The sequence below is a fragment of the Squalius cephalus genome (assembly GCF_949319135.1).
Source record: "Squalius cephalus genome assembly, chromosome: 1".
Lineage (NCBI taxonomy): Eukaryota > Metazoa > Chordata > Actinopteri > Cypriniformes > Leuciscidae > Squalius > Squalius cephalus.
Window position 1 is genome coordinate 25,160,568 of NC_137122.1, and position 17,052 is coordinate 25,177,619.

The 17,052-nt window shown below is 36.3% G+C and overlaps 1 protein-coding gene across 1 annotated transcript in view; it reads right to left on the minus strand.

Moving 5' to 3' along the window:
- Window positions 1–17,052, minus strand: part of LOC307171406 (uncharacterized protein) — a gene marked incomplete at its 3' end in the record, with an annotated part of 94,032 nt that overhangs the window by 50,211 nt on the left and 26,769 nt on the right. The window contains exon 5 of the mRNA XM_079893013.1: window positions 6,016–6,102. Coding sequence (XP_079749139.1) covers window positions 6,016–6,102 — 87 coding nt within the window. The remainder of the gene's footprint in view (window positions 1–6,015; window positions 6,103–17,052) is intronic.

Sequence of the window (17,052 nt, forward strand, 5' to 3'; positions counted from 1 at the left end):
AAATGTCTTGATACTCTTTTAAATTCATTGATGTTTCAATGACTGAAGGTGTCCAGACCCTGAGACAGCAAACCAGCACTAAACCATGACGCTCCTTCATGTTTCACAGTTGGGAAGAGGTTTTGAGGTTTTGCCTCATTTCCTCTAAACACAGTGTTGTTCATGTTTGCTCCTTGTCTCTGCTGTCGACAGAACATTTTCTCAGAAGTGTTGCTGACCATCCCGGTGGTTTTGGGCAAACGTGACACATATGCCTCGTTTTTTTAGACAGAAGTGGACCCTCTTTGTGTTGTCCTTTCATGAACACCATTCTTGTTCAGTGTTCTCCTGATATTGCACACATGAACAAAGACTCACAGTTTTGCTGTTCTCCTTGGGTTCTTTCTCAGTTCTTTCAGGATCACCCCAGAGAGATCTTTGCAGGATTCGTGATTATATGGAGAGCAGCAACAGTCCAGAAGTTTCTACATTTGTGGACAGGATATCTCACCATGGACTGATGAACATCCAGGGATCTCATGTAGAAAACTTTCTGTAGATTTTATCCTAAAAGTGTGTGTACTTACAAAAGCTAGATTACGCCAGAACCTGTGCAAAATTCCCTTTTTAAAACCCAGTCAGCGGAAGATTGTGCACACATTCATCTCCTCCCCAAAATAAGCATCTTGTATCTGCATATCATTTCCATCCACCATGTTTAACTGCACTAGACTTTAGGAAAATATGAGATACAGACTTAGTGCCGTCACAGTACATTACTAAACATTATTCAATATCCTTGCCTTGTTTTAGAATAAATATATCAATATCAGTTTTCAGAGAAAAGTTATTCTCATTTTTTCCACTGGCCAAATAGTATTTTAATTGTTTTAAATAAATCAAATTGATGCAATTTTGTCTATAAGGTTAACATACAGTTTATGATGATTCTTCATTCTTCATTACTTCGCTCACTCCAGTAAAGTGTGTGTATGCACAGAGAGTGTCCGAACGGTGCATACATATTTATTTTTAATATATATATTATTTTTTTATAAATCCCTATATGTGCATGGAAAATTGCGTACGGACAAAATGGGCATAGAAATGTACGTCATTTTCCACACACACGTGGTATTTATAAAAAATAATAAATAAGCAGTGTTTATGCATCAGGCCCAGGCCTGTAGAAATACTGTTGAAGCCATTTCTAGATTTGTGCATCTTTGTAATGTGTCCTGTGAAAGCTTTTGTGATTGAGTCGAGGTTCACACTAGCCGATCTCTTCTGAGAAGAACAGATTTGCAGTAACCAGGGTTTGTGTGCCTTTATTTAAAGAGCTTTAGGCTTTTACAGCCTGATCCTGCAATGATTATTAGTGTCTTCAATACAAATCTTAGAAGTAAATCTGTTTGTGTGTTATTAGTTTCATCAGATAGTGCTATTGTGACTTCAGACTACATTTTATGAGTAATCAATGCAGAAATATTTTCAAAAGGTTCACAAACATGTTCTTGCCACTGTATTAACAAACATAAATACAGCTGAAAGATCTCAGGAGAGTGTGTGTGTCAACATTAGAGGACACACACAACACTCACGTCAAACAGTGAAACACACTCTGCTTCAGTCACTGCTGTAACACTTTTGAGGACAGACTTTAATAAAATGCAACACTAAATATAAACAAAACTAATTAAATTAAAGTGTACACTTGTTCTAGTACAGTGTTTCCTTTAGGATTTTTTTTTAGCAGTGGGGGCAGGTCTGTCCGAACAACACCGCCAATGCTGAGCAGAAAAATAAAAACTGCAATCAGTGTGTAAAAAAGAAATAGTGGAAAAAAGAATAAATGGTGAGAAGAGAGGAGCTATAGGGGGTGATAACAGGAATTCCCATAGAAGAGAATCTAGAACTAAGAAAAGTGATGAAAGAAGAAATGATCACAGAAATTAGACGAATACAGGCTTTCAGGAATGGGGGAAAAGCTGATAGTGAGTCAGTGCTGCTACAGTTTAAAGATGAGGTGCTTCATATGAAAGAGATGGAAGGCTATATGAGCTTTAATGTCATTAAGATGTTACAAATGTCAGCGATATGGACATACTGCAAATGTATGTAAAGGGAAACAGAGATGCGGAAGATGTGGAGGAGAACATGCATATGGAGAATGTGGGAGCAATGTCACAATTAATGTTGTAACTGTGGAGGGAACCACACAGTGTATGGGGGATGTGGAGTCAGGAAAAAGGCAGTAGAGGTTCAGCAAGTAAAATCAAATCAGAAAGTAACATATGCAGAGGCTGTGAAAATATGTAGCAATGAAAGAGGAAAAGATGAAGTTAGTCAAAATATGACTGAAGCAGAAATGGGTCCAAGGAATGAAAATACAGGAATATCAATGGATAGGAAAGTGCTTTTCTTAGCATATGTCATCAACTGTTCAGAACAAGCAAAAACAAAAACAGAGAAGATTAAAATAATATTTCAGGCAGCAGATAAACTCCTAAACATGAAAGATTTGTCATGGGAAAAGATACATGCTGACTTTAACCATGAAGAAGGGAACGCAGATACAGCTTCTCAAAGCATGACATAATGTTGTTAATTCAATGGAATGCTAGAAGTTTGTTAGCAAACGGACATGAGTTTAAGGGGTATATTGATCAATTAGAAAATAAACCGGATATCATAAGCATTCAGAAAACATGGCTCAAGCCTAATCTGGATTTCATTATTAAAGGATATAATACCATACGCAAAGATAGAAGAAATGGAAATGGCGGAGGATGTGCAATATTTATTAAAGAAGGTATAGGCTAGTATAGGCCATTAGATACAATACAAGAATTAGAAGTAATAGTTATTGAAATATGGAACAAGAAAGAAAGAATTAAAGTGATTAACTTATATAACCCATGTAAAAAGCTAGAGAGAGTACAACTAGAATCAATACTGGAAAAGTATAATAAGTAGTATTATTTTAGGAGCAAAAGAGTCGATACCAAAAAGAGGTGATAGTAATAGAAGGAAAATAGTTCCTTGGTGGACGCAAGAATGAACAAAGGATTAAAGAGAGAAATAAGACATTTAAAGTCTTGAAAAAAAACACATAACTTTCAGAGTTTAATTGAATATAAAAGGAAGCAGGCTGTAGTAGGAAAAGTTAATAATAATGTAGTAGGAAATATTAATAATGATGTGAATGATAATGTATTAATATTAATAATTTTATTAGATATTTATGTATTTATTAATTTAATTAGTAGTGAGTAAAGTAATTTTGATCCACACTCCATTTCAGAAGGTGGCGGTAATGCACATTAAAAAGTTGTTTGCCAACCGCCATTAAAAATCAGAAGAAGAAGAAGAAGAAGAAGAAGAGGAAGAAGAAGAAAAAGCAAAAGAAGAAGAAGAAGAAGAAGAAGAAAAAGCAAAAGAAAAAGCAGAATCACTGAAGAGAAAAATCACAATTTTAAAGTCACAGCATCAGACATCTCCTGCAAAAAGTTCATTCAAAACTATTTTAACTCTTCCAAGAAATGTGTTTTTGCGTAGTAACTCTACACACAAACAACTGATGATAAGCCACATACACACCAAACTACACACAGATGTGAAAAATGTAAAACACTATCTTGTGTCTTTTGCTTGTTCAGTGTGTAGTGGAGTTGCAGGAGTTTGTCACACACACGTTTATGCACAAACACACTGTATATACAGTATTGTGACTGGATGCTCTGCCCACATGTTTAGATTTGATATAATCTGGGTTAATTGAAAGAGCCTATAATGCCTATAAAGAGCCTGTTTTCGTTCCTGTCGAGACGCGTCACTTCCGATCAGCACAGGTTCTCCTTCCGCTACTATCCTGAGAGGGATTTGTGGATTTGAGGCTCTACGCCGGTTTTGCTCCTGAAATGTCGATTTCCTCTGGTAAGTCTTTACTCCAAACACGCGATACCTATAACTTACCAGTCATTAATCTAGAAGGTGGATGTGATTTCAGCATGTTTCACACATATGCAACCCAGTCAATGTGGGGCGTTACTGTTCAGGGGTGCGTTTCCCGAAAGCATCGTTGGCCAACTATGGTCGCAAGTTCATCGCAATGTCCATTGAACTCTATTGGTAACGACGGAACTTGCGACCATAGTTGGCCAACGATGCTTTCGGGAAACGCACCCCAGAGCGCTTGACTGAGTTCATCGATGGATGGGTAAGATGCTTCTTGTTGGGAGGGATGACATTCGTTCAGTCTTTTAATAATTTAGTTTCTCCTCAAGGTGTTCGGGATCTCTGCCCTGTTTCAGTATCGAGTGTGTTTGAGGAATTGCTGACTTAAGTTTGTTTGTTTACTTTTATTTTGTCTTATCACAAGTTTTCATTTGTGTGATTCGATCTCTGCCGAGCTGCTCAGAGCACGACTGGGCCTTGATTTCGTTCTTTTATTTATTAGGATTGTGCTTATGATTGGATTTATATGGTTTTGACTACTGTATTATTGTTGTTGTTTTTCATGTTTTGATACTATACGTGAGTTGGATATATAACTTCTTATTCCCAAGTCTGTCAGTTATAAGATTGTATTGGTTGTTTGTATAATAATATTATTAGCATTTTTTTTTGTTTCTTTCATTTGATTGGATATTTTTTTGTTCAAGTTAATGTATTACTGTGCTGCTTGTGCAGACTTGGGATTTACTTGGGGAGTAATTTAATTATTTTTGTTAAGTGTGTGTGTGTGTGTGTGTGTGTGTGTGTGTGGTGTTTCTATTGTGAGGTGCTGAGTGCCTCATGTAGAGATCTTCTGTGTGTTGTTGATGGGCTGAACAGTGTGTGTTGTGTGAAGCTCAGATTGTGAGTGATGATAGCTGTCTTTTGTTGCTTTTTTTCCAGAAGTGAGTGTCTGTTTTCCTGCCCTTTAGCCCTCAGCCTTATCTCTTGTATTTAGAGTGCATTGTTTTGTTGTTGTTTTTGTGTGTTGATTTATTATTGTTGATTAACTGCGATTCCTTTTTATTTTTGTGAAACAACATTTTATGGTCAGACTTCGGAGGCTTTCATACACTCTCTGTCTATTTTAATGTGACTGGAATGAATAAAAAACCTTTTTGTATGGCATTCATGTCTCTGTTCCTCACTAGTGCAACAAACCTGTGGGCCTTAAATTACAGTTACTTTCATTCATTCCCTGTGTGGCGTCAGAGTGGCGAAGTCTGTTCTCTTAAAGCTGAATTATTATTTTTCACCCTTGCAAAATAAACCGAAATGCAAGGGTGAAAAATATATTTGTTTCTCCAAAAAATAGAAGTTTTGATTTCTAGTGATCGATTTATGTACAAGTGTTTTCACACATGATTATTGGGTGTAGGTTAATCGTAAATGAATGTCATTTAAATGGCAGTGTTTTCTAAATGAAACACGAGCTGTTAGTTTTGAGTGATGTGTGTAATGTAGAGAACTGTGTTTAGAGTTTTGCTAAAAGTTTATTTGACTGATTGTAAAGCACAAAATGAGCTTGCAGTTTTGCAGACTTGATCTGAAGATTCGGTTCACGAGTGAATGGTTTCACTGAGTGAGTCTCAAGTTCCACTTTTAGTGTGCAATTAAAAATAAAACTATAAAAAAAAACGAATATGGCGTACTGTCATTTTGAGATGTATTGATTATAATCGTTAGAAACAATTCAATTCACATTCATTGTATAGCGCTTTTCACAATTTCAAAGCAGCTTTTCAGAAAATGCTTGTGTCCACATTACAATATTAGAGTGATTGTTATCAGACGTGAATGTCTAAGTTATGTATTTCAGAAATGTACATATACAAATCACACAGTTAGCTAACAATTTATTAGTTTAAATAATATATTAATCTAAAGCAGAAACAATGAGCTCATTGAAATAATGAATGCATGTTGTTAACACATGATAAGGATATATAAAAATGAGCATTGGTGCTGAATGTTGATTCAGTTTTCAATGCAGAATTTTGCAGAAACTGAAATGTTGAGTTTGTTTGCAGAAACACTCACCGTCAGAAACTCCCCAGAAGACAAAAGCAAAGAACATGATCATATTTGGACAGAGGACTAGAGACAGATGAAGACGGAGGAATGAATCTACAGAGAAAATAGAAAATAACTTCAGTTTAATTAAATGAGCAAATTAAGTTTCAATTAAATATTTATAATCGTTTACATATTAATTTAGTAGACATTTTTATCTAAAGCAACTGAAAAATCAGGAATATACCTTTTCATTCATATTTTTTACCTATTTCATAATAATATTCTCTAATCAGTCTCATTTAAATAAAATAATGTTAATTATTAAAACCCCTAAATTGACTTCAATACAGCCAAAGACAATATTTTCCTTAAAGTTCAAGGCTCACAACATTTCTAAATCCTTATAGTCCTTCGGGGAGGCACTCTTCAGATTGTGGTCGCCTGAAATTAATTTAACTATAGAAATGAATTGAAATACCGGTGTAAATCCATACACCTCTAAACATTTACACACACACACACACACACACACACACACGCACACGCGCACGCGCACACGCACACGCACACGCACACACACACGCACACGCACACACACACACACACACACACACGTTGTTAAAAATAAATGATCCACACACTCCATTGCTGCTTACAGTTTTTCTGAATTGCTAAAACACATTTCTTGAAACCATCACTCACTTTCTCAAAACCTTAAACACAAAACCAAATCTTCAAACCACATTCACAGAATCTCTGACTCTTCTGACAAAATCAAACTATAGTCTCAAAACCATTTTATCTGTGCTCAAAATCAAACAATAATATCAGATCATACACACAGCAAGTCAATATTATAAACACTACACATCATTCATTAGACACTACATCAAAAATGGAGAACACAGAATCCAAAGCATGAAGTTACAGAATAAAATATGTTGAAAAAAAAGTAAACAAATTTTGAATTATGTACAAAAGTATTGTAATGAAAACTTACAGTAGTAAGGTGAATAGAGTGTATACTGTATCCACTGCAAGTATAGTGTTGTACTGAATATTGAATAGTAGACCTATCGAATGTTTGTATATTCACCACTTGTTTACTGTGAAGTGACCCAAATGCAAAAGCCAAAAAGGTCACAGTAAAAAACTCTGAATGAAAAGCATGTTACAGTCACTCAGAAGAGTTGTGCGACTGCTAGATCAAGGTCAGTGAGAGAGATTGATTCTGCTTCAGTATAGTGTCTTTATAATGTCCATGCTGGGTCCGGCCAGAGGATCATCATCACACAACACTTTCTGCATTTTTACATTTAAAAATGTAAATTTTCCCCTAAAGGAAGGTTTTTGGAGATTTTGTCAGGTTTTGGTCACTTCTATGTACAAAGTTGTCCCCAAAATATAGTTAAGTAGGTACTCTCTCTCTCTCTCTCTCTCTCTCTCTCTCTCTCTCTCTCTCTCTCTCTCTCTCTCTCTCTCTCTCTCTCTCTCTCTCTCTCTCTCTCTCTCTCTCTCTCTCACACACACACATGTTTGTACATCTATCTTTGTGAGGACATTCATTGACATAATTCAATCTCTAGCTCTTTACGTTAGCCTTAAGTTTTCCTGATGCGTTCACGATTAGTGAAATGATGCTGGTCATTTAGTCCCAGGGTAAAAAAAATGAAATTTTGGTTTTTGTGATAAAGTATTGACCAGTGATGCTTTTTGCAATTATTTATAATGCATCTGTTCACTCTGCACAATAATCTAGAAACAATGTGAATCAACACCACAAAAACTGAAGCCGCAAACTTTGCAAAATACAAAGTTTATGTCGCTGCCAATACATTTGGCCATGACTTGTTCACTTACCGAGTATTCTTGGTTCCACTTCATTTTTAGTTGAAAACTCATAGCTCTGTTTGCTGTAAACTTTACATGTGTATTCTCCTTTATCTTCAGCTCTCAGCTTGTCCAGACGGAGGGAGAAGTTTCCATGTTGAATCTGATCAGTAAAGAAATGAGCTCTATCATGATAATCCTCCTGCTGGACCTCTGCTCGACTCTCACCATCTTGATACAGATGAACCAGAGCCTTAGTGTCTTTTCTTCTCCACTCCACCTTCAGATCCTCCACTGGTAAAGGTTTAACACTATAACAGCGCAAAACCACTGAAGATCCAGGAGGAACAACCAGAGGAGCAGAGGAAACTTTCACTGTAAAATGAAAGAAATGAAAAAAAAGAAATGTTTTGTTCATAATGTGAAATTCTGTTAAAGCAAAAGAAAAGTGAAAGGTGTTTTGCACATGAAGATACTGTATCGAGAGACAAGATAAAATGACTGTATTTCTACATAATGCACACTTTTCTTTTAATTATCAGTCAACTGATTTCATTTGAACACGTGATTATTCAAAAAAAGATAAAGTTTCAATATACTAAACAAGAACATTTTCTGTTTTCTGTTTCTTCCTGTGCATTTGTGTTCATCAAACTACAGAGCAGAAGTGTGATCCAGATGCACCATGGGTAATTTTACACTAGCTACACTAGAGGAAGTTGTATAGTTATGTATATTTTAGTGGCATTGCTGCCAATAACAGACACTAAATGATTCCAGAAAGTTTGATATTTGACCAAATGTTTTGAGAATAAAGTGAGAACATCACTAACAACAGAACGGAAGAGGCCGTGGATTAGTATTATTTTTCCTTTCTCGTTTTCTCGTGATCTCACCTCAATTTTCTTGTGATCTTGACATAACAAATGTCAGACATAACTGAACATTAAACATATGTTTCCCTTTACTCAAAAACACATAAAATATCACTTAATTAAATATTTACTCTCCATTTCCAGCCATGTGCAAAGCATGCTGGGAACTAACAATTGTGTGACTAAATAAAACCGCATATTTGAGCTAATTCTCTTAAAATAAATAGGTAGCCTTTTTTCCTTAATTCTATCAGCTTTATCGGTTCATCAATTCAAGCCTCAAAATTGTGCATGTTTTCTCAAAAAAAAAAAAAAAAAAATTTGGAAAATGTATCTCTTGATTTTATTAGTAAAATGTTCTCAATATTTTCTATACAACACTGAACCACAATTTTCTTAAAGGGGTCATATAATGCCATTTTTGTACAAGCTAATATGATTCTTTAGGGTCTAAATTAAAAGTTTGTAATATACTTTAATTAAAAATTCTCATTAGTATTGTAAGAAAACACTCATTTTACCTGGTCAAAAACAGCTCTGTTTTCATCACGCCGTTTCAGTGCATGTGTCTTTAAATGATAATGAGCTTGCTCGCCCCGCCCCTCTGTTCTGTGCGCACACCGTTTCAAAAACAATTAAAGCTGCAAGCAGCGATGAAAAGGGCCCTCGCACCCCTGCCACCGCCACCCGGCACCTTTAGGAAAGGCCTTAAGATTACACTCACCAAATTTGAAGAGGATCAGATCAAAACTGTAGGAGGAGTTTGTTAAAGTACAACATCAGGAAATGGCAAAAACTGCCCAAAATCTGACAGGAAGTTCAAAATAACTGACTTCCTGTTGTGTTTAGGGCTATGCTCCAAGAGACTTTTTTGTAGGTATTGGGTCTTTACATGTGTGTACCAAATTTCATACCTGTACGTGAAACGTCGAGCCGGGGCAAAATGTAGGGGCAATAAGTAAGCCATTTTGCCCCACCCAATTTTTAAAACCACATCACACGTAAATTGTCACCACTTCTGAAGCGTGTGCAAAGTTTCATGATTTTTCGAGCACGTTTTGTATTTGCCACACTTCCTGCTACCAGCAGGTGGTGCTATTGCTATAATCATAATGAGCATTGGCATGTGTTCAGGACAGGAGTCTTATCAAACATGTGAAGTTTGTGGCAGATTGAAAATTGTATGCCTGAGTTACTGCAGGCTGTCTGTGGTTGCCTAGCAACATCAGAACTGCAAGCAACATTAATATTGAACTTATCTGATCATGCATATATCACCAAAAGGCCGAAATTGGGTGAACTAGTGCAAAAAATGCCCGTGCAAAATCAGTTTTTGTGTGTGTTTTTAGTAATTGTTGGTTTGGTGTGTGCTCATTGTTACAATTACACAGCAAAAGTTCAGTGACATTTTTATTTGTGCATGGTAAAAAGCACACAGTGAACTCCGAGAAAACGCTATGCTTGAGCAAACAGTTTGTGAATAGGCAACTACAAATGATGCCCGTGAAAGAGACTGTGAACGCATTGAATAGGATATGTTTAGTTGGTGAATAGCATAGGCTATTATTACACAGTAGCGACAACGTTAAGCGCACCAGAATGAAATATAATATTCAGAAGTAAACACTAACAGCATAGCTGACATACAGATTCAGTTTACATCCACAAATGAATAAGCACCTCGATTCAGGGAGCAGTGCAAAGTGCCCGTGCAAAATCAGTTTTTGTGAGCTGATCGCCGTCAAAAAAGTTCAGGAGATATTTCTTGCGATGGCAATATGATCAAAAATAACTTTATATTGATTCAATGGATTAATAGCATTTTGAAAAAAAAAAAAAAAGTCATGAATTTATTGCATTTTTGGGAAAAAATAATCCGTTTTTATAATAAATCTTAAAAAATTCAAATCCAGATTTTGATTTTCAATGTTGTTATAACCTAAAGATTCTATGTGAAAGTTTGAAACAGAAAATAGTGGTTTTCACACATTTAGTGGTTATCTCACATTCGAGAGATATGCGAATAACACACAGACAGACAGACGGACGTTTCTGTAATTTATAGATAGATGGATTTATCACGTTCGGGAACCAAACTATAATATTCAGAAGTAAACAGTGTAGCTGACTGAGTGTTTATGTCAGAATGTTTATTTTTAAACCACAGCCTTCTTGGGGCTTCTTTGACCGATACAACTCTCTAATGTCAGAATGTTTATTTTTAAACCACAACCTTCTAAAAATGATATATTTAACGATATCTTTTGCATTTCTCATCCAAACAATGTCAAACTTGGCACTGCACTTACTCGTGCCCGTGGCGAGACACCTGTCGAGTTTGAAATCAATCGGACTAACGGTTCGAGAGATATGCGAGGAACAGACACACACACACACAGACAGACAGACAGACAGACGTTCCTGTAATTTATAGATAGATGTTTGTCAGGCCGCCGAGGGCACACCCTTCGACGAAAACTCTAGATCTTCGCAATTTAACGTCACAAAGGCCTTAAGATTACACTCACCAAATTTGAAGAGTATCGGATCAAATCTGTAGGAGGAGTTCGTTAAAGTACAACATCAGGAAATTACGAAAAATGCCCAAAATCCAGGAGGAAGTTCAAAATAGCTCACTTCCTGTTGTGTTTAGGGCTATGCTCCAAGAGACTTTTCTGTAGGTATTGGGTCATTACATGTATGTACCAAATTTCATACCTGTACGTGAAACCAGGAGCCGGGGCAAAATGTGGGGGCAATAATTTACCGAATTTGCCCCCCCCAATTCTGAAAACCATATCACACGTAAATTTTCACCACTTCTGAAGCGTGTGCAAAGTTTCATGAGTTTTCGAGCATGTTTAGGCCCTCTAAAAAGCGATTCACTTTGGAGAAGAAGAATAATAATAAACGGAGCAAAAACAATAGGGTCCTCTCACCATCGGTGCTCGGGCCCTAATAACACCATATCCATAACGCGTTTTTTATTATAAACATGGGATTATGAATTATATTGAGATCGTCGTCAGCGCTCGCAAAATCGCCTGCCCGACGTCCCGGGGCGTTGTGTTTTCCAGTCGGGCTACCAAAATGCATAACCGGCCTGCCCGACGGGCTATCTGAAATAGTGTTCGCTTCAGTCTTGTTATAATCAGATTCAGCGCGTTCTTCATCTTCAATCCGCAGCGGCGCGCACGTCAGAAACAGAGAGGACAGGGTGTGTGCAGAGCCAGACATTCTCTGGTGTGTGTGTGTTCATCTGAGTCTCATTGGTCTGTCACTCATTGGTCTGTGGTGCTCGTCAATGTCAGAATATTTGAGATGACCAATCAAATCAAAGTAGGCGGGCTTTATGTTCACAAGAAGCTGCTGAGCGCGAATTTGAGCAGAGCGACTCGACGCTTCAGTTTACGGCCAAGTGCGAGATAAGATGTAAGTAGCCAAACTAAACATTTCATATTTAACAGCTTTTTTAGGTCATAAATGTGAAACGAATGACAAAAATAATCAGGCAAATGAATATACTTTTGTCTAATTTCGCCATTTTGAACTGAAATTAGGCCTGTAATGTGACTAATAATTAGTTTACTGTCATTGTGAGGGGACATTAGCATTAACAAAGCCATTTTCATCATAGGCACAAGAATAATAATGAATGTGTACATGTTGAGAATTAATATACAATTTGTAGCCTTCAGTAAATTAAAAAAGTTCAGCTTTAGGTGGGGAAGAACCAGGGCAAGATGAGGAGACTGAGAGAAAAAGAAAGAGTGATGGATAAGAAGTGAGAGCAGGTATCATCTACTGCCCGCTGACATGGTTTTAAAGCTATTTCTTATCCTTTTTGGGCCTTCAAACATCTTGAAATGGACATATCAGAGAAATAAAAAATTTGAACCCCCTAATAACTTTAAATGTAGGACCTCTTTGATTATAAAGCCCTGTCTACGGCCCTGTATTAAGAATAAGATCAATAATGAATGTGTACATATTGTGAATGAATTTAATAAACTTAGTTAGGCTACCTAGCTTTCCTAGTAGCTTTCAGTAAATTAACGTGTCTGAGAAAATGATTCATAAATCAACCTATCAGTTGACCCTTTGTTTACTTTCTTCACTGACAGACAAAAATGAAAAGCCTATATCAGTCAAAGCTCAGCTTTAGGAGGGGAAGAGACAGAGCAAGAGAAAAACAAAGAGAATAGGAGTGTGATGCGAAAAATAAGGAGAGAAAAATAATCAGCTGCCCACTTACATGGTTTTAAAGCTATTGTTATCCAATTTTTTTTTGCCCTTCAAAACATCTTAAAATGCACATATGTAGATCAGAGAAATCAAAATTTTCTCGGGGGAGCCCCCGAACCCCCCTAACTAGCATATCTCACATTCAGGACCTCAGTGATGAAAAAACCCTGCCATCTGCATGTTAATGAAACTAGTTAATAGTGAGTATTAGACCCTAAACTAAAGAGTTACTTTTATTTTATTTTATCATACCCTCATTGAGGGCTGAGCCACCGACACAGACTGATTCATGTTCCATAACGTTACTGGTCACACAAATTTCAGTTCAGTTATTACCAGATGCATATTTGTTGATATTTGTGTTTTGAAAAAGTTTTTGATTCATTGTTTTGACTCATAACCAATATTCTACATTAAAAATTGTAGTCTTTTTATATGGGCTAGTAAAATTAATTTCGGGCTACCAAAATCTGAAGAGTGCCTGCCCGAAGGGCTACCAGCGATTTTGAAATTTTGCGAGCCCTGGTCGTACATAGAAAACATGCCGTAATGTACCCTGAGTGTAAAAATAGCCGCATTCATTGTGAAGAGTGCAGCAAGCGATTTGCAAAGATTAATAAAGATTAATAAAATGTTACACTCACTCACTTCTTCTGGAGGTGCGTCAGGAACACGAATAGTTGGTACAGATCCTTTTTTCAGGAGCAGCTTCTTAGTAAAACCAGCTTTATAACGTAATGACCCTCGTTTATAAAGCAGTCTGGTGAAATGATTCGCGCAAACATGAAAGCATTGATGTTGATCGTGATCCGTGGGGAATTCCCTTCGAAAACAAACTCAGCCACTGCGTCTTCATCGGATCGGATTCAGGAACATCAGAATGACTGCTGTGTTCGTTATTACACTCAAGAAACACCACAATCGCTTAGACGCCATTCTACTCCAGCATATCAACAATGGCACCTACTATGACGAAGGCTGTCACAGCTCGCTCAGGGCGGGTCTTGTGTTGAAACACGGCTGTCACTCAACAATCGCGGGAGGGGCGTTGGATATTGTGACGTCATAATATCGAACGGCTTGATTTCAGAGAGGGTCAAACATATAAGGAGATTAAAACAAAACCACTGGATGGATTTTTATCATGATAGGATGGTTGTGTACAGGCACTGCCAACACACATTTCAGTACAATCAACTTGTAAAAGTGCATGTACCATTATATGACCCCTTTAATAAAATATACACAATATTTTGAATTATCACCTTTTTTTCTTTCTTTTTTTTTTTTTTTACGAAAATTACAAGATCCTTTCTTGATTCTTGATTGGTATTTAATGACTTATGATGAATTTCTTTCATACTTCTTGATTCATTTTGTTTTAACCAGTTAAACGACCTGCGTCATCGCGTCATCACGTCACATGTCAATGACAATATATCCGTGTTAACGAAAACAAATAGCCGTTTCTCAATACCAAGTACGCAAACTTCGGACTTGAGTCCTCCGTAGTTCGGACTTGACAAGTTCGACTCAGGAGAACGGACTCCCGAGGACGGGAGGACGCAAGTCCGATAATTCTGCAAATGGAACAGCGGCGTACTTGATAGCGTCACGCAGCTCGCTCTGGCTACTCCGGTTATCTCTTTATGTATATCTAGGCTACAAATAAAACAAAATATGTTATAAACCACCACTCTGCCTCTTTTCATTTTCATTTAAAAAAATCTTAAACATATTAATGGCCACACAAATGTGGTTCAGGCAACACGAAATATAAAACACAACCCTGACTTCTTTTGTTTTCATTTTAAAAATATGAGACATAAAAAAATATATATAATATTGATCATTAAAACTGACATTTAGCAAAAAGAGACAGGGTTGTGTCATTTTATTTTATTATATATGTACATTCAGTGAAGAGAATGTAGGCAACATGTAGGCTATAATAAAATATTTTATATGTTTTAAATATATAAAATATAATGACATAACCTTTTTTGTTAAATGTCAGTTTTAATGATCAATAATAACCATTATAAAAGTATAAGTAAAGGTATAAGAAGCTATTCAATAATAAAGCAAATGATTCAGTCAAATATATAAGTCAGCTCTCTAGGCTACAACGTTAAAGTTAAATAAACTAAATATATAAAGCTATGAAAGTTCACTTTGCCCTCAGCTAAAACGTTTTGTCAGGGAACAAATTATAGATTAATGAGACAAATAAAATAAATAAATAAATAAATAAATAAATATCCCGTTAGATATACACAAGACGATTTATATCTCATGTTAAACCACTAGACTAGAGACACTAGCCGAGGTAAGGTACGTCCGAAAACGTTTTAAATAGGCGCTATATTTATAAATAAACCAAAGATTTGAGCTTTAAACAACTACATTCTCGCCTGAAAAACTCTTAAAACTACATTTCGTGACACAATAACAGCAGTATTTTTAAATTACGCTGGTTTACTCCTCTGCTATTGACGCTTGCTGGTTGGTGTGAGATGCATTCTGGGATACCTGGCTGTCTCAAGTCCGCACAAGTCACCTCTCGATGCCTCCTCGGTAAAAGGGGCGGATCAAGAACACATCCGGGGATTTGAACTGGACTTTGAACTGGTTTTTCAATTCAAAGTTGCTAGATGTGAACTTTGAATTGGAACAGTACTTGGGCAGCGACTGATGACGTTTAACAAGTCCACAAGAACACAAGTACAGACAAGAACGCATATTGAGAAACACCAACAGACGTGTGTGGGGGGCGTGACCAAGATGGCAGCCTGAGCAGACGCAATTTTGAGAGTTTGCACCAAGTCGTTCTATAAATGTTGCTTATAAGCAGTAATTAGTCGTTCTGGTTCTTAACCCCTTAAACCCTGAGCCATTTTTGGAGTTTTTTTGTCTGAGTGACACACAAAAAAGTAAAGACTCATAACTTCAAAACTATAACAAGGAGAGTCAAAAGGTAGGTATCGTTTGATAGAACTCTTTTCAAATTTTTTGAAAATATAAATTACATTACATTTGGATATTCTCCTGCCGAGAAACTGCTGATAAATAAAAAAAAAAAAACATAATTTTTTTATGATTTTGCATATCTCTCTTGTTTGACATGCAATAACTCGGGGAGGAAATATGGTAACACAAATTTTCTTTTTTGGGGAAGTACCCCTAAATGTGAGCTGCATCTGAATCAAATTTTGTGGTGATCGCATAAAGTACTCAAAAGTTACAGCATTTGGAACAAAGGTAGCCTTTTTGTTTAGTCCTCACACATTAGGAAAGCAATACAAAAAAAGAGTTTTCTGAGTGACATACACAAAACTAAAGACTCATAACTTCAAAACTATAGCAAGGAGAGTCAAAAGGTAGGTATCGTTTGAAAGAACACTTTTCACATTTTTTGAAAATATAAATTAAATTACATTTGGACATTCTTCTGCCGAGAAACTGCTGATAAAAGACAAAAAATAAATATAATTTTTATAATGATAATGCATATCTTTCTTATTTGACATGGAATAACTCAGGAAGGAAATAAGGTAGGAGGAAAATTCTTTTTTGGGGAAGTCCCTCTACATATGAGCTGCATCTGGATAAAATTTTGTGGTGATTGGATAAAGTAATCAAACGTTACAGCCTTTGGAACCAAGATAGCATTTTTGTTGAGACCTTGACGCCCCCTCATGGGCATTTTTTATAGTGTTTCACCATGAAGAATATCTTGTCATAAAAGCAATAGATAAAGTTAATTTTGGGCTCATTTTAATTGTATGAATATGCTGTAAAAAATGAAGTGCCATTTACAACGATTTTTGAATGTTTCGTGAGATGTATGATGTTTTTGGCACATTGCAGTACATAGTACAAAAAAGTATTTTATAGATTATGAATTTTTTTTTATATCTTTATCAGCAAATAACTCAGCAATACTTTGGAGTTTTTCAAATAGGCTACATTCACTGTAAAGTTCAGACTCTAAGGTTTCAAATGACACCAATTTTGTTTGAATCAAGGCAATATTTTTGAAAAATATGATAATGAATATTTTCGCAGCTAGGGGGCGCCATGGGTGGCGCACACGGGCGGTACACTCCGG